This window comes from Meles meles, chromosome 20, assembly GCF_922984935.1.
Source record: "Meles meles chromosome 20, mMelMel3.1 paternal haplotype, whole genome shotgun sequence".
Taxonomy (NCBI): Eukaryota; Metazoa; Chordata; class Mammalia; order Carnivora; family Mustelidae; genus Meles; species Meles meles.
In genome coordinates this window covers 43,525,099-43,543,751 of record NC_060085.1, presented here as the reverse complement: position 1 = coordinate 43,543,751, position 18,653 = coordinate 43,525,099, and the positions used below count along the sequence as shown (strand labels likewise).

The 18,653-nt window shown below is 38.8% G+C and overlaps 1 protein-coding gene across 10 annotated transcripts in view; it reads right to left on the bottom strand.

The window, feature by feature from the left end:
- Positions 1-18,653, bottom strand: part of CHL1 (cell adhesion molecule L1 like) — a 216,662-nt gene that overhangs the window by 17,792 nt on the left and 180,217 nt on the right. For all 10 annotated transcript variants that reach the window (XM_045991777.1, XM_045991781.1, XM_045991778.1 and 7 more), the window contains 8 exons: positions 17,704-17,870; positions 15,085-15,250; positions 12,219-12,343; positions 6,663-6,764; positions 6,245-6,442; positions 4,711-4,781; positions 1,664-1,886; positions 105-220 (listed from right to left, as the gene is read on the bottom strand). In XM_045991777.1, the coding sequence (XP_045847733.1) occupies positions 105-220; positions 1,664-1,886; positions 4,711-4,781; positions 6,245-6,442; positions 6,663-6,764; positions 12,219-12,343; positions 15,085-15,250; positions 17,704-17,870 (1,168 nt within the window). The remainder of the gene's footprint in view (positions 1-104; positions 221-1,663; positions 1,887-4,710; positions 4,782-6,244; positions 6,443-6,662; positions 6,765-12,218; positions 12,344-15,084; positions 15,251-17,703; positions 17,871-18,653) is intronic.

The window sequence follows — 18,653 nt, the reverse complement described above, 5'->3', positions numbered from 1 at the left end:
ACATATCAACCACGGTGGCAGATTGTCTTCTGGCTTCTTCTAAGATCAGTTCTTATTTGCATTTAAGATATTAATTCAGCAAGAAGAAAATCTATGATAAAAACCTGATATCCTTTCAGATGTCCATGTACTCTGTCCTTCGGAATGGTTGACCAGGTCACTTTAACTAATGTGCTGTTTATAACGTCCACCCCATGGATCACTGGAGCCGTATCAGGATCTGTTAAGCACATAAGAATGATGAGCTTTTAAAACCCTCAAATGTGATTATTAGGATCCTTTTCAAAAGGTGATTTTTCATATTGCTTAATCTGAGCAAAGCACTCTTATGAAATCGATTCCAAATAGAACTTAAGAGAGTTTCTCATTACAGAGGAGTTTCAGAGCCCAAACAGGTTTCTGGAAGAGGATAGTCTACCCCTGGAGCCAGTGTCCAGTGAAATCTTCTGTGGGTATCTTGCCTTTAGAAACAAATGAACTAAACAATTTAACAAGTTACTTGAGAGCTTGATTGGTCTATTAATAACAACAGCTACCATTAACTGAGCATACGCTATGTATAGGCACTATTCTAAAGGACTGGCTCAGTGGACTGGCTCACATAATCCTTAGAACAATCCTATAAAGTGGTATTATCATCCCCATTCTACAGGGGAACTAACCACAGAAGAATAAACCAAATGCAGAGCAGCCAAGACTAATAATATCTTAGCTCACAGTGATATGCCCAGTGTAATTTTATTTGGGTAGAAGAATTTAGATAGTAGGTGAATAAGGAGTTAGTAATTTCAGATGCTCAACCTTTTTCCATTCTCGGATCAAAATATTACTTTGGATACTTGAAGAACAATGAGAATAACTCCTGTGTAGCGACATGGAATACACATGTTTTTTTGTTTTTGTTTTTGTTTTTAAAGATTTTATTTATTTATTTGACAGAGAGAGATCACAGAGAGGCAGAGAGGCAGGCACAGAGAGAGAGAGAGAGAGAGAGAGGAGGAGGAAGCAGTCTCCCCGATGAGCAGAAAGCCTGACGCGGGACTCGATCCCAGGACTCTGAGATCATGACCTGAGCCGAAGGCAGAAGCTTAACCCACTGAGCCACCCAGGCACCCCACATGGAATATTTTTTAATAATCTGTTTGTAGCAGTGATTATGGTCTAAGAATTTAATAGTGAGCATATCACTAATACCTCAAAACAGTCTGTCTGTGTCCATAATTCTATAGACAAATTTCAGTCTGTATCCCATCTGCATTAGGGAGGTTCCAAAAGTACAACTGAGGCCAGGGATGGCACAGGTGGCTGTTAGAAAGTCTTCGACAAGTAAGGACAAATGTAACTGGAAACATTACGACAGTTATGCTGCTTAACTAATTGTAGTGATGGGTACTGGTCTTCGATTTTTCATATAGAAACAGATTTACTGGGAAACTGAATAAAATTAAAACTTTTCACGTAATTCCTTACCACTCTATAGTGATCGGCTATCCTGCAGTCAACCTGAAAGTAGGAACCATGTGCTATATTTCTTTTTATCTCGCACAGCTAGTACATCCTCTTTGCATGCAGTGGCTGCTCAAAAATAGTCATTGACTGAAATGCAATATACTTGAAAGAAACTGCTCTTGAAGTGCTTAGCAGTTTCAGATACGTCACTTACAGTCTTCCCCAGAATAGAGAATCACTGACTGGGGCTCAGGGCCAGAGCCAAGGTGATTGATGGCTTGGACTTGGACATCGTAAGGAGCATAGACAGTCGGCGTCATCACCCGCAAGGTGTGGTTTGTGACTGTTTCTTCTTCCCACTCCACGGGGGCTCCCTGTGGCTTCCAGGTCACTCTGTACTCCAGTCCTGGTCCATTCTGCTCCATGGATTTCAAAGGCTAAGACAGAAGGCAAGATTCATTGAGTGTGATCATGGATACACTGAGTAAGACACGATGGCAAGCCACTTAGTGAAGCAGTTATATCCACTCTGGTTTTTCTTTTTTAATCAAGCAATACTTTAATAATTTAAAAAATTATTGTAATTTAAATCACCTGTTTCATTTCAAAAATGGGAATATGCACTTAAATGAATCAATTACATAAACTACGTAAAAAAAAATGTGACTTAACTCCTAGATTATAAGGCTCACTTATATAAACGGTCATTTTGTCTGTATGTATGAGTATTCAATAATGTCATATATATCAGGGTGCCTGGGTGACTTAGTCTGTTATTAGACTCTTGATTTCCACTCAGGTCATGTTCCCAGGGTCATGAGATCAAGCCCTGCACTGGGCTCCACACTGGGCACGTGGAGCCTACTTAAGATTCTCTCTCTCCCTCTACCCCTCCTCCTACTGCTTGCTGTCTCTCCCCAAAAAAATAAAGTAAAATAAAATAATGTCATATACAATGTCTTCTTACAGAATTTGCAGTGCTTCTTAACTCAATCTAACTTACTAAAATTTTTTACATGGGTTGGTTGGAACTAAGTTGAAAGTAGTGCTGTATCAGCAAAACAATTTCAAGTCTACACTAACTCCAAGTTGAATACTTAAATTAGCTATGAGGAAAAACATCAAAACAAAACAAAACCTTATGAGATTTCACAATCATTGTTTATACTTTGCATTCTAAGTTTTGCACCAAGGTAATTTTTACTACCATATGGATATTAATCCACCAAGGGCTTGAGCGCTGGCCAGATGAATCAGGCCACAAGCTTTTATTGTCAGATTGTAATCCGGAATTACAATTTCCTTCAGTCTCTACCAACAATAAATGAGCACAAGTAAAATTATCCGATTTAGGGGTGCCTGGGTGGCTCAGTGGGTTAAGCCTCTGACTTCAGCTCAGGTCATGATCTCAGGGTCCTGGGATCAAGCTCCGAATCGGGCTCTCTGCTCAGCGGGGAGCCTGCTTCCCCATCTCTCTCTGCCTGGCTCTTTGCCTACTTGTGATCTCTGTCTGTCAAATAAATAAATAAAATCTTTAAACAAAATTATTCAGTTTACACATGTTTTGTTCCAAGGAAAACAGCTACGTTTAGTAAAGATCTCCTGCAAATTTTAAAATAAACTGCCACCAGATTTAGCACTTTCAAGAAAAATCTTATCTCAATTAGCAGGCTCTTTGGTGCCTAGACTCTGGAGGAGACAGCAGGATTATTTTGTATTTGGCTTTCAGACAATCATCAACAAAACCACAGCAAATTCTTAAAACGAGCCCCCTACAAAGATAGCAGATCAGAGGAGGTGGGGGTGGGGGTCTTCTTTTCATCACTGGCTGAGTGCATGACATCTGGGGAAGGCCATTAAAATGAGAGTCCCAGCTTCTCTCTGTGAAATGTAGGGCTGATACCATCCAGCTACTGTCTCCCTTCTGAAGGAGTGGTGAGGATTAATGAGCTGATGTTGGTGGAACATGGTGTGCATCTCTGAGGAACTGACCTGATAATTACATACTATTATCTTCATCTAACCAGTTATATCATCTGTCTTATGGAAATTGCTAGGGAAGTTGAGAGAAAAAAACAAATACTCTACAAGAATAAGATATTAACATAATTTCAGATTAAAAATTAAGTAATTATGAAGACAATGTGGTAGGAAATATGTGTGGCCACAAATTCAAGGAAAGAAAAAATATTCTTGACTATACTTAGGTTCTGTGTATTGCCACTTTTTTTAAAATTTAGAATTTGCAAAACTTAATTTTACTGTAGTGGAATAATGGGTTAGTGCTGACATAAAAATATTGAGTAAAAAAAAAAAATCAGACTAAACTTTAATACATCCTAAAATTCTTCCCAAAATCATTATCTGGAAAGAGGTTTAGAAATAAATTAGAATATTCCCGCATTCAAAACTGTTCTACGTTGGTGTAGGATTCATGAACTTAATGTTGGACGTCTATTATTCATCAGAATGTCTGAATGGGTAATCTACTTTCAAGTAGGTTAAATTATCTGTTCATGAATAAGTCCACACAGAGAGGGGAGAAAGTTACCCACTACTACAGAAGGAATTAGAAATGACAAAGACAATTATTAAACTTCTCTGAGCAGGTATAAAATTTTACACTAAATTCAAAGACAAAACTTTATTTCATAACCTTTCATAGAAAGATATAAAGGGGTGAAAAGTGCAATTTGAAGTCCAAAATATCTTGTAGGTTTGTTGATTTCTGGTGGTATTCTAGTGGTATGGTGGCGGGTAAGACTGCCTATCACCCTGACCGCAGTTCCTATATCCAGAAAAAGACATTAATGACAACTGTTCTCAGAAAAGAGCACACAAAATGCTTAATAGGCTTAATAAGTACTGGCTATTATTTGGCAGACATCCTTTCGAAATGCATAATATTCATTAGACCATGTACAAAAATTTAGGGAAGTTTTTTAGTATTTTTTTTGAACAAGAGACGATTTAGGATATTAGTTATAAAAATACTAGGAATCTGAAACTTTTGATAATAGACCACAATTAAGTCAACCTATATACCTTTCCTGACATTACTTACCACTGTCTAACCATATCTCATAACATTCTAATCACAATGATCTGCAAAATATATAAATGAGATATATTTATAAAACATACAAATCTTATATTTTTGTTCTTAAAAAAATATTTTTCTATCATTACACTTGGCATGCAGAGCTAAAAGAACGCAAAAAAGAAAACAAAGTAGTGTGTAACACATTAGAGAATACACACCTCCCATTTTATAATCATTTCCTTGGGTTGAGAGGCTTGAACCCTTATGTTTTGTGGATTCTTGTCTGGAGCTGAAAAATTATAAGTATTAAAATTACTTTTTCCAATTTACAGTCCATAGCATATCACCCCAATCCCCCTAAATCAGATTTTTAAACAACCTTGATTATATTCATTTATTTCTATCTGGCCCAGCTTGTAAAGACTTAAGGCAGTTATCTTTTTACCAACTTTACTGAGATGTAATTGACATATAACACTTTGTAAGTTTAAGGTGTACAATGTAATAATTGTGTGTGTGTGTGTATACATACATACTGATGTATGTATATATGTATCCAATCTATAGATATACATTTTATACTTATGTGTAAATATACTGTAAAATGATTACCACCATAAGGCTAGTTAACCCATCCATGACCCAATAGGCAGCTTTTAAATATATATATATATTTTTTAAAGGAGTAAAATCACATGCTTGAAGTGATACAATTACTATTCAGTGGAAAGTAGAAGACTTACTTTAGATATTTCCATTTTAAACCTGCTCTTTAAATTTTTCAACCTTTTTTTTTAAATCCTAAACCTACTTTTTAAATAAACATTTTAATTTTAAATCTGCCTCCCGTTTTCTATTAGAATTATTGTTAGAAATGTGTGTTGTGACTATCTGCCTCTAAGCTAATAAAATTAAACATCATCTATTAATTTCAACAGCGAACTGTTAGGAACTACAAACAGGTAAGAGCAGGTTATGTGTCTGTGAAATATACTCAAATGGATCCATTTAATAAGACAGAGCTAAGTGTAGTTTTCGTGCCAAATGCAACTTACACTTCAATCACACAAGGATCTGACTCCGTTACTATCTCTTCTTGCTTTTTCCTCAATCCAAAAAGGAAATTATACCCTAGCTTATGTATTTTGCACCAAGGGAAAAAAAACAATAATACCAAGCTATGATCACACTGTTGACCAATGACAGTAAAGTAACACAAATTTTAGTATTAATCATTCTTGAGATTAAAAAAAAATATCCTAGAAATTTAGATAGATACCAGATATCTGCTTAGATATTGAGAGACAATAAATACACTATATGTATAAAATTAATGATATTAAATATTTTAAAGTGTTAACAAGGCACCTACAATGAATAAAATGTTTTATCTCAAAAGGTTGAAAAAAAAATAAAGGGAGAAAGCCGCCTTTCTACATATTGAACCTCAGTTTATAACATACTTGATATCTGATTTTAACATGATACTTAGCTATCACAAGTAACTCAGAGTAATGTTTGCCCATATACCTCCCTGTAATCTCCTGCTCTCTATCAAACATTTATATTCTACTTATCAATCTGATGTACTTTGAATATATGTGTGCTATCAGCTCACAGAACTTTTCAAGCTCTCCAGTGGGAGAAATCTAAAACTCTACACCCATACTATCAATTTTTTTTTAAAAGATGTTGAGAGATGGAGCAAAACTAAAGTATGGTCTCAGAAACCTGACATGAGAAGCCACACACCTGCTGGAGGGGTTTCGTGATGGTCTGAGGGCAGGCTCGGCTGGCTTCTCCCTACTTCATTCACGGCTATGACCCTGAACTGGTATCTGACATATGGGGCCAAAGATAGCATGACTGTTGTTTCTTTGCCTTGGACTCTAGCCAGTTCCTCCCATCGTCCAGGTTCTTCTTTGTTTCCTTCAAATTCAACAATATACTCTGGCAGTAGAAGCACAAGGGGGAAAAAAAACCACGTTAGAATGGATTTAGTGTGTTTAAGTCATACTAACATTTACACACAGTATAAAAAGTTTTAAAGAATGTTTTTAAGAAGGATAATCTAGCAACTGTGGTTTAAAAAAAAAAAGGAAAAAAATGGCTTTAACATTAATTTTGACTCAGGAGTGTAAGGAGCATAGTTATCCCACGTCCTCCCTACCGATAATATGGCTATTGTGGTCATCTCCAGCTTCCCACGTCAGCCGAACACTCCTGTTCTGTCTTTCAGACAACTGTAGGTTTTCTGGTGGATCCGGAACATCTAATTAATAATAAAAATAAAAGTAAGGAGAATGCAGACAATGCCTTTGTTTACTCAGTTTCCTCACTGAGGCACACTGCCGCCCCACTTTCTGGGCCCTGGTCTCCACACCCAATCACATCTCAGCAGCCCTTCTGGATACTTTCTTTCTTTCCTCCTTTTAAGATTTTATTTATTTACTAAAGAGAGTGGGAGAGAGAGCACAAGCTGGGGGAGAGGCAGAGAGAGAGAAAGAGAGAAGCAGGCTCCCCACTGAGCAAGGAGTCTGACACGAGGATTGATTCCAGAATTACGGGATCACGACCCGAGCCAATGACAGACATCCAACCCACTGAGCCACCCAGGCGCCCCAACCCTTCTGGTTCTATGCCAAATGCAGCTTCCTGCACATCTATAACCTACTCTAAGTACTCTCTCCCTCTACGCTGATTCCCATTCTCAAAGGGCATCTTTGACCATGAGTATCAAAATTCTTTTAGGAGTAGTTACTAACAATGAAGATTTGGGGCACCTGGCTGGCACAGTCGGTTGGACAACCGACTCTTGGTTTCAGCTCAGGTAGCCATCTCAGGGTCCTGAGACTGAGCTTGGGCTCCGTGCTCAGCATGGAGTCCACTTAAGTTTCTCTCTCCTTCTTCTTCTGGCCCCTCCCCCTGCTCTCTCTCTAAAAAATAAATAAATAAATCTTTAAAAATAAGTGAGGATGTATTTCTGGGCCCTATCTCTCTGGCATATGGAAGGAGCTGGGACCAGGAACCTGCATTTCTAAACAACTGCCCTGGGTTATAATTATGCACAATTTTGAGAAACATGATCGATCTCAAGTGGATCAGTGTCTTTCAGCTCATATGCTTATTTATATGCCTGGTTCATTTCCTGAATATGACAGATCTTCAAGAGTAGGGACGGCATTTTATTAATATTTGCATCACCAACAGTGCTTGGGATATAAGTGTTTTGTGACTAAATGAATAAGTGAAAAGTACATTATCACTTCAATCATGCATGTAATTACCATATTAGAGCAATAAAATTAGGTCCTATGACTATAGGAAAATAAGATAAAGAACATGAACTCAGGCTTTCTTTTCTGCATGCTCTGGATTTTTATTGTAATTTCTAACAATGAATTCTTAGTACATTATAGCAATTTTTATACTCTCTTGGCTAGAGTTTTGAAAGAGTAGGAAGGCAGTTTACATTGGAAGGGAAACATCTGGCCAGATAAATGTGTCGGAAACTAGAAGATTGAATAAGTGATGACTTTTTAAAGTTTTTATTTAAATTGCAGTTAAAGAGAGTGTAATATTAGTTTCAAGTGTACAAAATAGTGATTCAGCATTTTTTTTTTTAAAGATTTTATTTATTTATTTGATGGAGAGAAATCACAAGAGAGGCAGGCAGAGAGAGAGGAAGGGAAGCAGGCTCTCCGCCGAGCAGAGAGCCAGACGCGGGACTCGATCCCAGGACCCTGAGACCACGACCCGAGCCGAAGGCCCCGGCCCAACCCACTGAGCCACCCAGGCGCCCCGTGATTCAGCATTTGTATACATCACAACAAATACATTCCTTAATCCCCTTCCCCTAATTGACCCATCACCCCCACCCACCTCCCTTCTGGTAACCATCAGTTTGTTCTCTATAGTTAAAAGTCTGTTTCTTGGTTTCTTGGTTTGCCTTCTTTCTCTTTTTTTCTCCTTTCCTCATGTTTTGTTTCTTAAATTCCACATATGAATGAAACCATATGGTATGTCTTTTTCTGACTTAATGTGCTCAGCATAATACTCTCTAGCGCACCCATGTTGTTGCAAATGACACGATTTCATTCCTTTTTATGGCTGAGTAATATTCCATTATATATATACACACACACTACTTCCTCTTTATCCATTATCAGTTGATGGACACTTGGGCTGTTTCCATGACTTGGCTATTGTAGATAATGCTGCTATAAACACACGTTGGGGTGCATGTATCACTTTACTTTAGTAATTTTGTATTCTCTGGGTAAATACCTACTAGTGTGATTGCTGGATTGTAGGATAGCTCTATTTTTAGCTTTTTGAGGACTCTCCATATTGTTTTCCACAGTGGCTATATCAGTTTGGATTCCCACAAATAGATCGAGAGAGTTCCCCTTTCTCCACATCCTAGCCAACAGCTGTTGTGTCTTGTGTTGTTGGTTTTAGCCATCCTGACAGGTGTGAGATGATATGTCATTGTAGTTTTGATTCGCATTTCCCTGACAAAGAGCATCCTTTCATGTGTCAATTGGCCTTCTATATGTCTTCTTTGGAAAAATGTATACATGTGTCCTCTGCCCATTTTTTAACTGGATTATTCATTTTGGGGGTGTTGAGTTTTATAAGTTCTTTATATATTTTGGATACTATGTAGGTAATGGCTTTAAGAGTGTTAAAGTCCATGGAAATTTTTATTAAAAGAAAAACAACAGGGCGCCTGGGTGGCTCAGTCGGTAAAGCCTCTGCCTTCAGCTTGGGTCATGATCCCAGAGTCCTGGGATGGAGTCTCATGCTGGGCTCCTTGCTCAGCGGGGAGCCTGTTTCTCCCTCTGCCTCTGCCCCTCGTCCCTGCTCCTGCTCTCTCTCTCTCCTTCTATTTCTCTGTCAAATAAATAAATCAAATCTAAAAAAAATTAAATAAAATAAAAGCAACTATAAACGAAACAAACAAAACTTATTCCTAATGGTCTTTATTTCCCAAATTTGGTTTCAGTGCTCTTTTGTATTCAGGGACATTTATCTTTTCTCAGAGGAGACAATTAAGTAATATCTCGTAGGGCCTTCTCATAGGCTCTTTATTCTCTGAGGGGGAAGCAACATCTATTGCCCATGCTGAGTACCTGCTCACTGCTGGAAATTTACATGGGTAAAAGACACACTGTTTCCAATTCAAAAGACTCTATTTTATTTTTAAAATGTGGTCAGAGTGCACATAAACTTTAGGGCCTTAAATAAGAAATTATTTCCTCAACAGTTCTCAGATCTGTGCACTCAGAGAATTTACATTTGTCTTTAGCACTGATTCAGAGCTCACTCATTTTTAAAGTTACTTTAAGGAACCAATACAACCTCATGGGGCATCTGACATTACAATGTGCTCCTTCCAAGAATCATATGGAACTGTGGGCAGCACTCGATACTCTTAAAGCAAGTGAAATGGGTCAAACATATATGTGCAAAAATTGTTTTCTCAGGAAAAGAGGTTTATAAAGAAATTACACAGGGATCTGTTATTGTCCTTTAATGAGCTACGCTTCCTAAGACCAGGGATTGGCCTAAAAAATTAGGAGTTAAACTCCAAGAAGTAGTTAAGAAAATGAAATCTGCATCATAGACTATTTTTTAGTTTTTATTCTTAAAACATTGGTTAAAAAAAACTTCATTTGTAAATATTACATATAATCACAGCAGCCATTTATTTAAATCATCAAAATTTAATGGTTCTAGAAGGTGGTAGCCTAATCACAAGAATGAAATATTAAATTTTACAAGACCACTTGACAGCATAAACCAAGCAATAGGGTGCCCAATCCCTTTGCTGGCTGCAGGGCTCAAAATACTGAGGGAAAAAGTCTATGGATCCTGAGATCAGCCCCTACACTTGTGGTGCCTGGAATAAACTCCAGTTTACCTGGAGCTCCACTCTTTTATCTGATGACTTAATAGTGAAATAATTCCTAGAGGGTCAAAACTTTCTGCTTGTAGTCCCCTGAAACAGCTGAATTCCTATGGACCAACACCTCAAGGTACAATTTATCGAACCAAGTTCATACCCTCTACTGTGTGTGTGTGTGTGTGTGTGTGTGTGTGTGTGTGTGTGTGTGTAGAACCCAGTCCGGTGACCATCTGCTTCACTTGAAGAGCTCCAGCGCGTCTACTCATTTTTCACATCCTACCACCAAAGAAACTGAATTATTTCCTCTCAGCTTGTACCTCTGTTAGCAACCTACCTGTGGATCCCAGCAATCAGAGAGCTAAAGACACAAATGCCTGTTGATAATAACGATTAATCGACACGTCTAATAAAGAGGTCAGTCAAACAAAATCAAAATCAAACACTTGTAAGGAATATCAGAAAACTGAAAGGAAGACTAAGGAGTGCCCATGGAAACAAAATTATTAAGAGAAAACTATTTAAAAAAAAGGTCAAATGTCTGTATTAGTCAGGGTCCCAGCAGAAATTTAAAAGTTCACACGATTTGGATAGTATCAAAAGTTGTTTTTGTTTTTGTTGTTGATGTTGTTTTAACTCTTTCAAAAGATCACTGGCAGAATATCTGGGGTTGGGGGGGGCAGTTAATAGAATCTTAACATAGAGGATTTTGTGAAGAGAGTCTCCCTAGGAGAAATCAGACACAGCTTGCAGGGAGGGAATATGGAGAACAAACACACCCACCCTCCTCTATTACCAGGCTCCCCAAACGGGCTGACCCAACTGTAAGTTTGAGGGTGAGTGGTTTGTTGGTGGTGTCCGCATCGGTCAGATTTCCATACCAGATAGCTTGTGGAGAGCGAATCTGTCAAGGAAACTGGAGGAGAGATGGTCTAGAAGACGGTTCAAGAGCTAATGGTGGGGGGGGGGCGCCTGGGTGGCTCAGTGGGTTAAAGCCTCTGCCTTTGGCCTAGGTCATGATCCCAGGGTCCTGGGATCTGAGCCCCACATCGGGCTCTCCGCTCAGCAGGGAGCCTGCTTCCTCCTCTCTCTCTGCCTGCCTCTCTGCCTACTTGAGATCCCTGTCTGTCAAATAAATAAATAAAATCTTTAAAAAGAAATACCCCCCCAAAAATAAAAATAAAATAAAAGAGCTAATGGTGGTCTAAGAGATGCTCCAGGCTGGTCTAAGAGCTTTAAACGTGGGTGATTGCAGGGCTAATTGTGTTGACTACACTAGTGAAGTATGCACATTATTTTCTAATTAACATTATCATTAAAAAAAAATCAAAGTCATTTCTTTGCAGAGCTCTTGAAATTCCTCAGCTCCCTTCCTGGAATGCTGAGAACTTAGTCCGTGTCTCTGGTTTAGAGCAGGACCACTGAGCCACCACCATCATGGGACGCCCAGCCCAATAACCCCCAAGCCTACCCCATCTCCATTCCTTAGCTCTATTTCTCTGTAAGCTAGGAAAGGGCAGCTCAGGCACCCTGACAACTCAAGCATGCTTTAGTTTTCTCTCTGTTGATAATATTGCCTGCCTCCCACAGCTTTTGGCAACATTACCCATGCAGTGAAAAGAAATTAAGCATTAATTAATTTCTTTAAAGCCAGAAGAGGAGAAAGCATTTGAAAGTGGAATGACTATTTAAATGAAAAATTCAAAAGAACAGTATATATGCAGGGACTCAAGTAATTGTGGCTTTAATGGCCTAAGGACAACAGAATTTAATCAGTGGTGGGGAAGAAATGAGGAGATTCCTCATTAGTGCACTTACCGAGGACAGTTACTTGAGTTACATCAGTGACACTATCCAAAGAAGTGTGAGCTGAACAGGAGTAAATACCTTGGTCCTCTGAGGTGACATTAGATATCGTCAGATTAGCTCCATCGATAATTATCCTGCCAGTAAAAAAAAAAAAAAAAAAAAAAAAATGAGTACATGATGAGGGTGAAAACAACAGAAACATATATTCAAAAATACATATTCCCCATGGGGAAAAATCAAGGAAGAGTTGAAAAAACAAAACAAAACACAGCTTCACATAATGCAAATTTTATTAGAGAGTGTTAGAGTTGAAACTGAAGATGAAATGTTACTTGAAAATACACAACTGTCTACATAGCCATGAAAGATATCAGTTGGTTTTGTTTTGTTTTAATTACCAGTCCAACCAGCTGTGATGCATGGGTTAGTGACAGAACTGTGTTGCCTGGTGTTTCTAAAGACTGTACTATGTTATAATAGTTAAGATACCCTTGCATAATTCTTAAGATTTGCTAAGGGAATCACCTACATAGGACCAACCAGAGTCCTTCTTACAAAGGCACATTCCTGAATCACACCCCAGATCTACAGAGCCAGACTGTCTGACCTGGAGTCTGGTAATCTGTATTTTTGACAAGGGTCCTTTTCCTCCATCCCTCAACTTCACAGGCAGAACGCCCATCTGGGAAATCTGATAACAACTGCACTGTGACGTATTTGAACAGTAGAGGGCAGACTAGTACCTCTTTTTTGCAAATCATTGGCCACTAGCTGTTTATCATTTGCTCTATTTTGCCAATTTCTGATCCAGTTTAGCACGTGAAAATTTCTTTACTATAAATTATAACCTTTTACCCTATACCAGCGTATTGGCAACTTAATTATTTAAGCACTTTTAGGAAAATTAAGTTCCACTGAATCGAAATATATTAACGAGAGTTTGCTATGTAGTTGAAATAATGTCCTTGCAGAAAGGGAGAGACGCTCTTATATAATTGACATGTCTGTCTGTCTGTCTTTCTTTCTTTCTTTCTATAATTGACATTTCTGATGTAAAACTCACTTTATCTCTTCCCAGGTAAAAGCCTCTGGCCCCCAGCCTACCTACCAATAAGGTGTCCTAGCAGAAGGTGAAAGACAGGAGCTTACTAATCATTCCCTAGAAATTCAGCAGATACCTGTGAACTCAGCTCCCTGTTATAATTCCACGCCTGCTGGGGCTCCCAGTCAATCCCAGCAGCAAGAGTTACTCCCAGCCTTCCCTACTCCAGAGACCTCTTCTAAGACAGTCTAGCTAAAGTTCCTGTTCCTCACCCCTACCCTAGGGGAAACTGGCGGAATATCTGTGTCACTTGCTTGGTTCCCTGAGATAGCCAGAGGTTCATTTGTGTGTCAGCCCTAGTATCCTACAGAAAATTATTCAACTGGGCCACACAGAGGATGTTTGGAGTTTCTGGGATCAGGGCCTAAATATGCAGGTCACATCACTAACCAGGCACCAGTCTCTGACTCTCTTTTTGGCTGTAGGCCAGAGACCACACGCAAGACCCCAGGCAACTAGGCAGTTGTGACAAAAGAGGGAGAGCATGGAGAGATCCCAGTAGTTGATAGATCGACTAAACCTCACCTAAGGGTAAAGATCACTGTTGCAATGTGTCGTCTTTTAGGTCAATAATTAATCTCCTCTTGACTCATTGACAACTAGTTGTTAATACCTACGCTCCTTTCCACAAACTCTTAAGTATACAGGAAGGATGAGACGGAATCAATTAAGTAGCCAGCCGAGACCAAAGCCACTGCACAGAGGTGGTGCAAACACACACACACACACACACACACACACACACACACACACACACACACACGAGAGGGGCCAAGCAGGTAGGAGACATGAGATAAGCCGTCACATGTCTGCAGACAATAGTACAAATCATGAGAGCTAAACCGCACTGAGCACTTAGTGTTTTCTAAGTGGTTGGTATGTTAATATTCATAATAACCTTATGAAGGTATCTAAAGAATGTAACACTAAGGCATAAAGAAGCTATGTGGCTGGTCTAAAGTTAGAGACACAAGAAGTAACCAAGCTGAGATTTAAATCCAGGCGACTAGACTCAAGGCCATGCTCTTATTTACCACCCTGCCACAGTCTCGCCAAAGGAATGCATCTCCCATCTTCAGATTTACTTTTTCAGAATGATGAGTAACAACATAAAACCGCAGGTGAGATCTGGCTAAGGACGGTCTATTTCTAACCCCTACTCGGTCACGACACAAAACACGGGAGAGTTACCCTCTGTATCCTTTCAAAAGACAACACGGGCATTCAGTAAATATTCTTTTCTCTTTCTCTGACGTACTTAATATTGTCTAATGCTAGTCAGCATCCTTTCACACTTCCTTTCACATTCCCTCCTCTCTCTATATATATTTTTCTGTATTCTCCCTATGGAGATTAGGAGGCTTTAAAGTGTGTTTGTCAGTACTTCCTAACTGGAAGGAATGGAGGTATGACTCGGGTTCTGCCTATTCATGAGGAAGACTGAGTTCGGGATGGAAACAGGTGATGGGCATGGTCCCCTCCAGGTACCCCTCACACACCCGAGTGGGCTCTGTTTCATGCGTTAACAGGAGGGTACATACACATTCTATAAAAAGTCAGCAGCAAAAAGAAGCAGCTAACCATGTGGGAGAAAAGTGAAACTGTGCATTGCATTACCTTTTAAATCCTGCTGTGAAGACTGAAATGTATTCATCACTTTTGGAATCACTTTGGAATTTTAATTCCACGTGCACGCTTTCACAACTATTTTTTTCCAAGTGCTCAGTATTAATCCCAAGCCCATATGACCACAGAGCATAACCCCTGCCCTACCTGCCATCCTCTGTGGCATTAATTTCAAAGGCTTCTCCATTCTTACTCCAGGATACCTTCAAACTCGGCTTCAAATGTGGGTCACACGTGCTCTCACAATATAATTCAAGTGTATGCAATCTGGGGACACGAGGATTCTTAGGAGCAACTTGAAGTTTTGTAGCATCTGTTTTTACCAAACAAAGAGACTAGTGAGATGCATACATCCCCGCTTATTTTGCAATCAAGTGCCTGCAATTTAATCAACCCCAACTGTCGACGGAATAGTCATGTCTTCACGCAGTCTTTGCTGTGCTGTGATTTCCTGACATCATATTTCTGTTTTCTTTCCATCAGGCCTGGACCTCTGAGAAATTAGGGTGCAAGTACTAATTAATATCTTAGAAATTCCCCTTACTTATTTCTTGGGCAAAAGGAGTAAGAAGAGTGGGAGCAAACAAATGTCTCTAGAGATTGAAAAATAATTTCTCTCTCTATTGTTTCTGGTCATGGGATCACACCACCATAAGGGAAAAAAAGGAAATTAATTGATCTTCTATTAATGTGTTCATTAATAATTCAGATACTGGAGGTTAAATGGTAAAGCCCATGCGTAGGTAATCTATCAACATGAAGGTGGGAAATTAGAACCTAAGCCCGGTGAAGAGGAGGCTGTGTCTGTTTTGTAACATGAAGTATCCACACAGCCCAGAAGGGACCCTATATGTAGCAAGTACTCAACACATATTTGTTGACATTCTTGTTGAATGAGGTACAGAGAGTGATATTTTAAAAGTAAATCAGTGGTATCCACAATATGTAGCTCAAAAATCTAGCTTCACATTCAAATATATCAAATAAACTAAATTCAATTTCAAATCAAAGAAATTAAAAAGAATCACATTTGGCTGTATTAAAAAACATTTCCTCATTATGACTGCTTCAAAATATAGGATCCTTACTCATAGAGGCTATATTAAGAGAAATATACTTTACCCTGCTGTACCACTTGGTAACCCTCTCAGAGATCAAGTCTCTCCTGAGCTGACCTCCAATTCCACAATATGCTTAATATTCACTATCTACATATTACTACCATGCACTGACTGAAATTTGAAAGTGAGAAAAAAAAAAACTGATTATTCAGTATCCCAAGGATGAGCTTGAAGAAATTATTTAACTGAATTTTAAGTGACTTATTAAACATCTACTCCTATTTCTAAATTTAAAGCCAGAAATTCACTTAATAATAATAACTGATACCATTTCATAAACCACTTATCCTATTGACCAGGACCTCTACAAACACTACTATTTCCACCTTCCAGAGAACATAAGGCTAAAATGAAATTAAGCAACACCAAAGTTTCCCAGCTGGTAAGGGGTTGAAGTTAGAATCTGAAACTAAATTTGACGGAGACCAAAGTTCTTGCTTTCAAACACTGTAAGATGTAGCCTCTCATTCAACCCTACTCCAGAAATTTCTTTTTTATATGCAAAAATTGTATTTTAATCGTTCACAGATATGATTCCTATAGATGCCTTACAAATAAAGTGGGTGTTTAGAGCAGATGAAACATTCATGACCCTGTCCCTCTCTTTGTCAGTTACAGTTCTGAGGTCCACTCCGGGCCAAGCGCTGTGTAGGGCGATAGGAAAGTTAAGGTTCATTTGATTCCTGCTCTTTGACTCTGAATCTGACTGAGTCGCTAAACTTTTACATGGGTTGGTTTTATAAAGTCTAAAAACGAATCATCTTCACAAGGGCATTTAAAAAATTGTCCATGACATATAAACATGTGGGCAGATGTGAGCGTTAGGCAGACATCTGAAGAGAGTATCTTTGTGCTTTAAAAATATAGTTTATGGGGCTGGCATGTTGGATAACTTAGGGTACAAAAAGAAACAAATACTGTAGAAGAATATAGGAAGAAAAACAAGGAATGGAGGGCATGTGTATGAAGAGAGAGAGAAGAATTCAGGATACCCATGAAAACGATCACTCAACAAGTATACTTGTCATCTAGCAGCAGCAGGAGCCGGTTATGATAATGACCTGTCACAGGGAATATAGATCCTCCCTACAATCACTGCAGGGTCTCTCAACTATGTTTTCCTGAAAAAGATTTTTGGAGCAATTTTAAAAGCAAAATACTAGTGAAACCCAGGACTTTGTTCTGAAGAGAGAAAAAAACGCAAAGCCGTTTATGATGTAAGAAGGGGACAAAAAAATCTTCCATCCTATCATGCCCTGGTCTTTATTAAGTTGAACTTTTATGGGTTTGTGAGATTTTTAGCTCCAAGAGTTGATTTCTGATGACTTTATGTTGAGTGGGTTACTGAAACAAAATAGTCAGAGAAACATCCTCAAATAGTGTATTTTAAATTGTTGCCAGTCATCCCCCAAATACCCAAGTCCCTCTTAAAATTGTAAGAAGCCGTGAACATATCATCAGCATATCCTATCATTTTTATGATGGTCTTATCGACGAAACACAATCTGGGAGTTTTGAAATACAGTCTAAAACCTTTAACAGGCACTCAATAAATCATATAGTTTCATCTGGGAAAAGGAAGACAAGCAGAACCCATGTGAGAATTCATGCAAAGTAAAACCAAAATAAAAAAATATAAAAATACTTCTAATATCCAAGTTGGCCGTGACTGCAGTTTTTCCTTTAGCATTTTCAACCCAACAAGAGTATGAGCCAGCATCCTCTTCTGTGGTGTTGCTGATCTGCAATGTGCCATTTTCATGGACATGGTACCGTCTACCTTCAAGAGGTTTCGCCTCCTCCACCTTCTGCCTATGAACACAGAAAGGGGCATAAATCCATTTGAGACGTGACAGAACTGTAGACTCTTTCTGAAACGGGTTGCTGATGTCATTCAAGCTAACCCTCTCTTCAGGAGCTCTGGAGACCTTATGAAATGTTCCACTGGGGTTTATCTTTTTCCCAGAATGGGTCCTAGCCAAGGTGTATATCTGATCTGCCCAGACAGACTGTAGCTAGAGGAAATTCAGGTCCATACTCTATGCTTCTGTTGTATTTCTTGTAGCTATAAGGACCATTTTTGCATCCGTCCTCACAGCTTAATAAATATTTTCGGGTGTATTGATGGTTAACTCTTTAATTAATGATCGCTTCAGGGTACTAAATGGGAAAGCTAGTAATTGAAAGAAATAATGAACCTTCTGAACCTCCTGCCGTCCTGGGGGGACATTGGTCATTCAGAAATATTGCAGGCCAGGAAGCAGTTCCTGTCCTGTGGACATGGATTGCATTGGCCCTTATCAACCCAGAGTCATTTTCTCCTACATTCATCCATTTTCTGAGCATTTGCTGCCAAATCTTGATTTACCCAGTATACTGCACAATAAGAGGCTCTGCTGGAACCAAAAAAAATAAATAAATAAAATAAAAAAAAATCAGAGGGTAAACTCTGGCTGCCATTCACATAGGACTTTCCAGAGCTCGGAACTAGGATAAGGCCAGTGAGGCACTTGCCTCAGTGGCAAAATGTAAGGATTGCCAAAAAATCTCAGGACTCAAGATAAATAATGTTTTATTTTATTTTTACTTATTTAT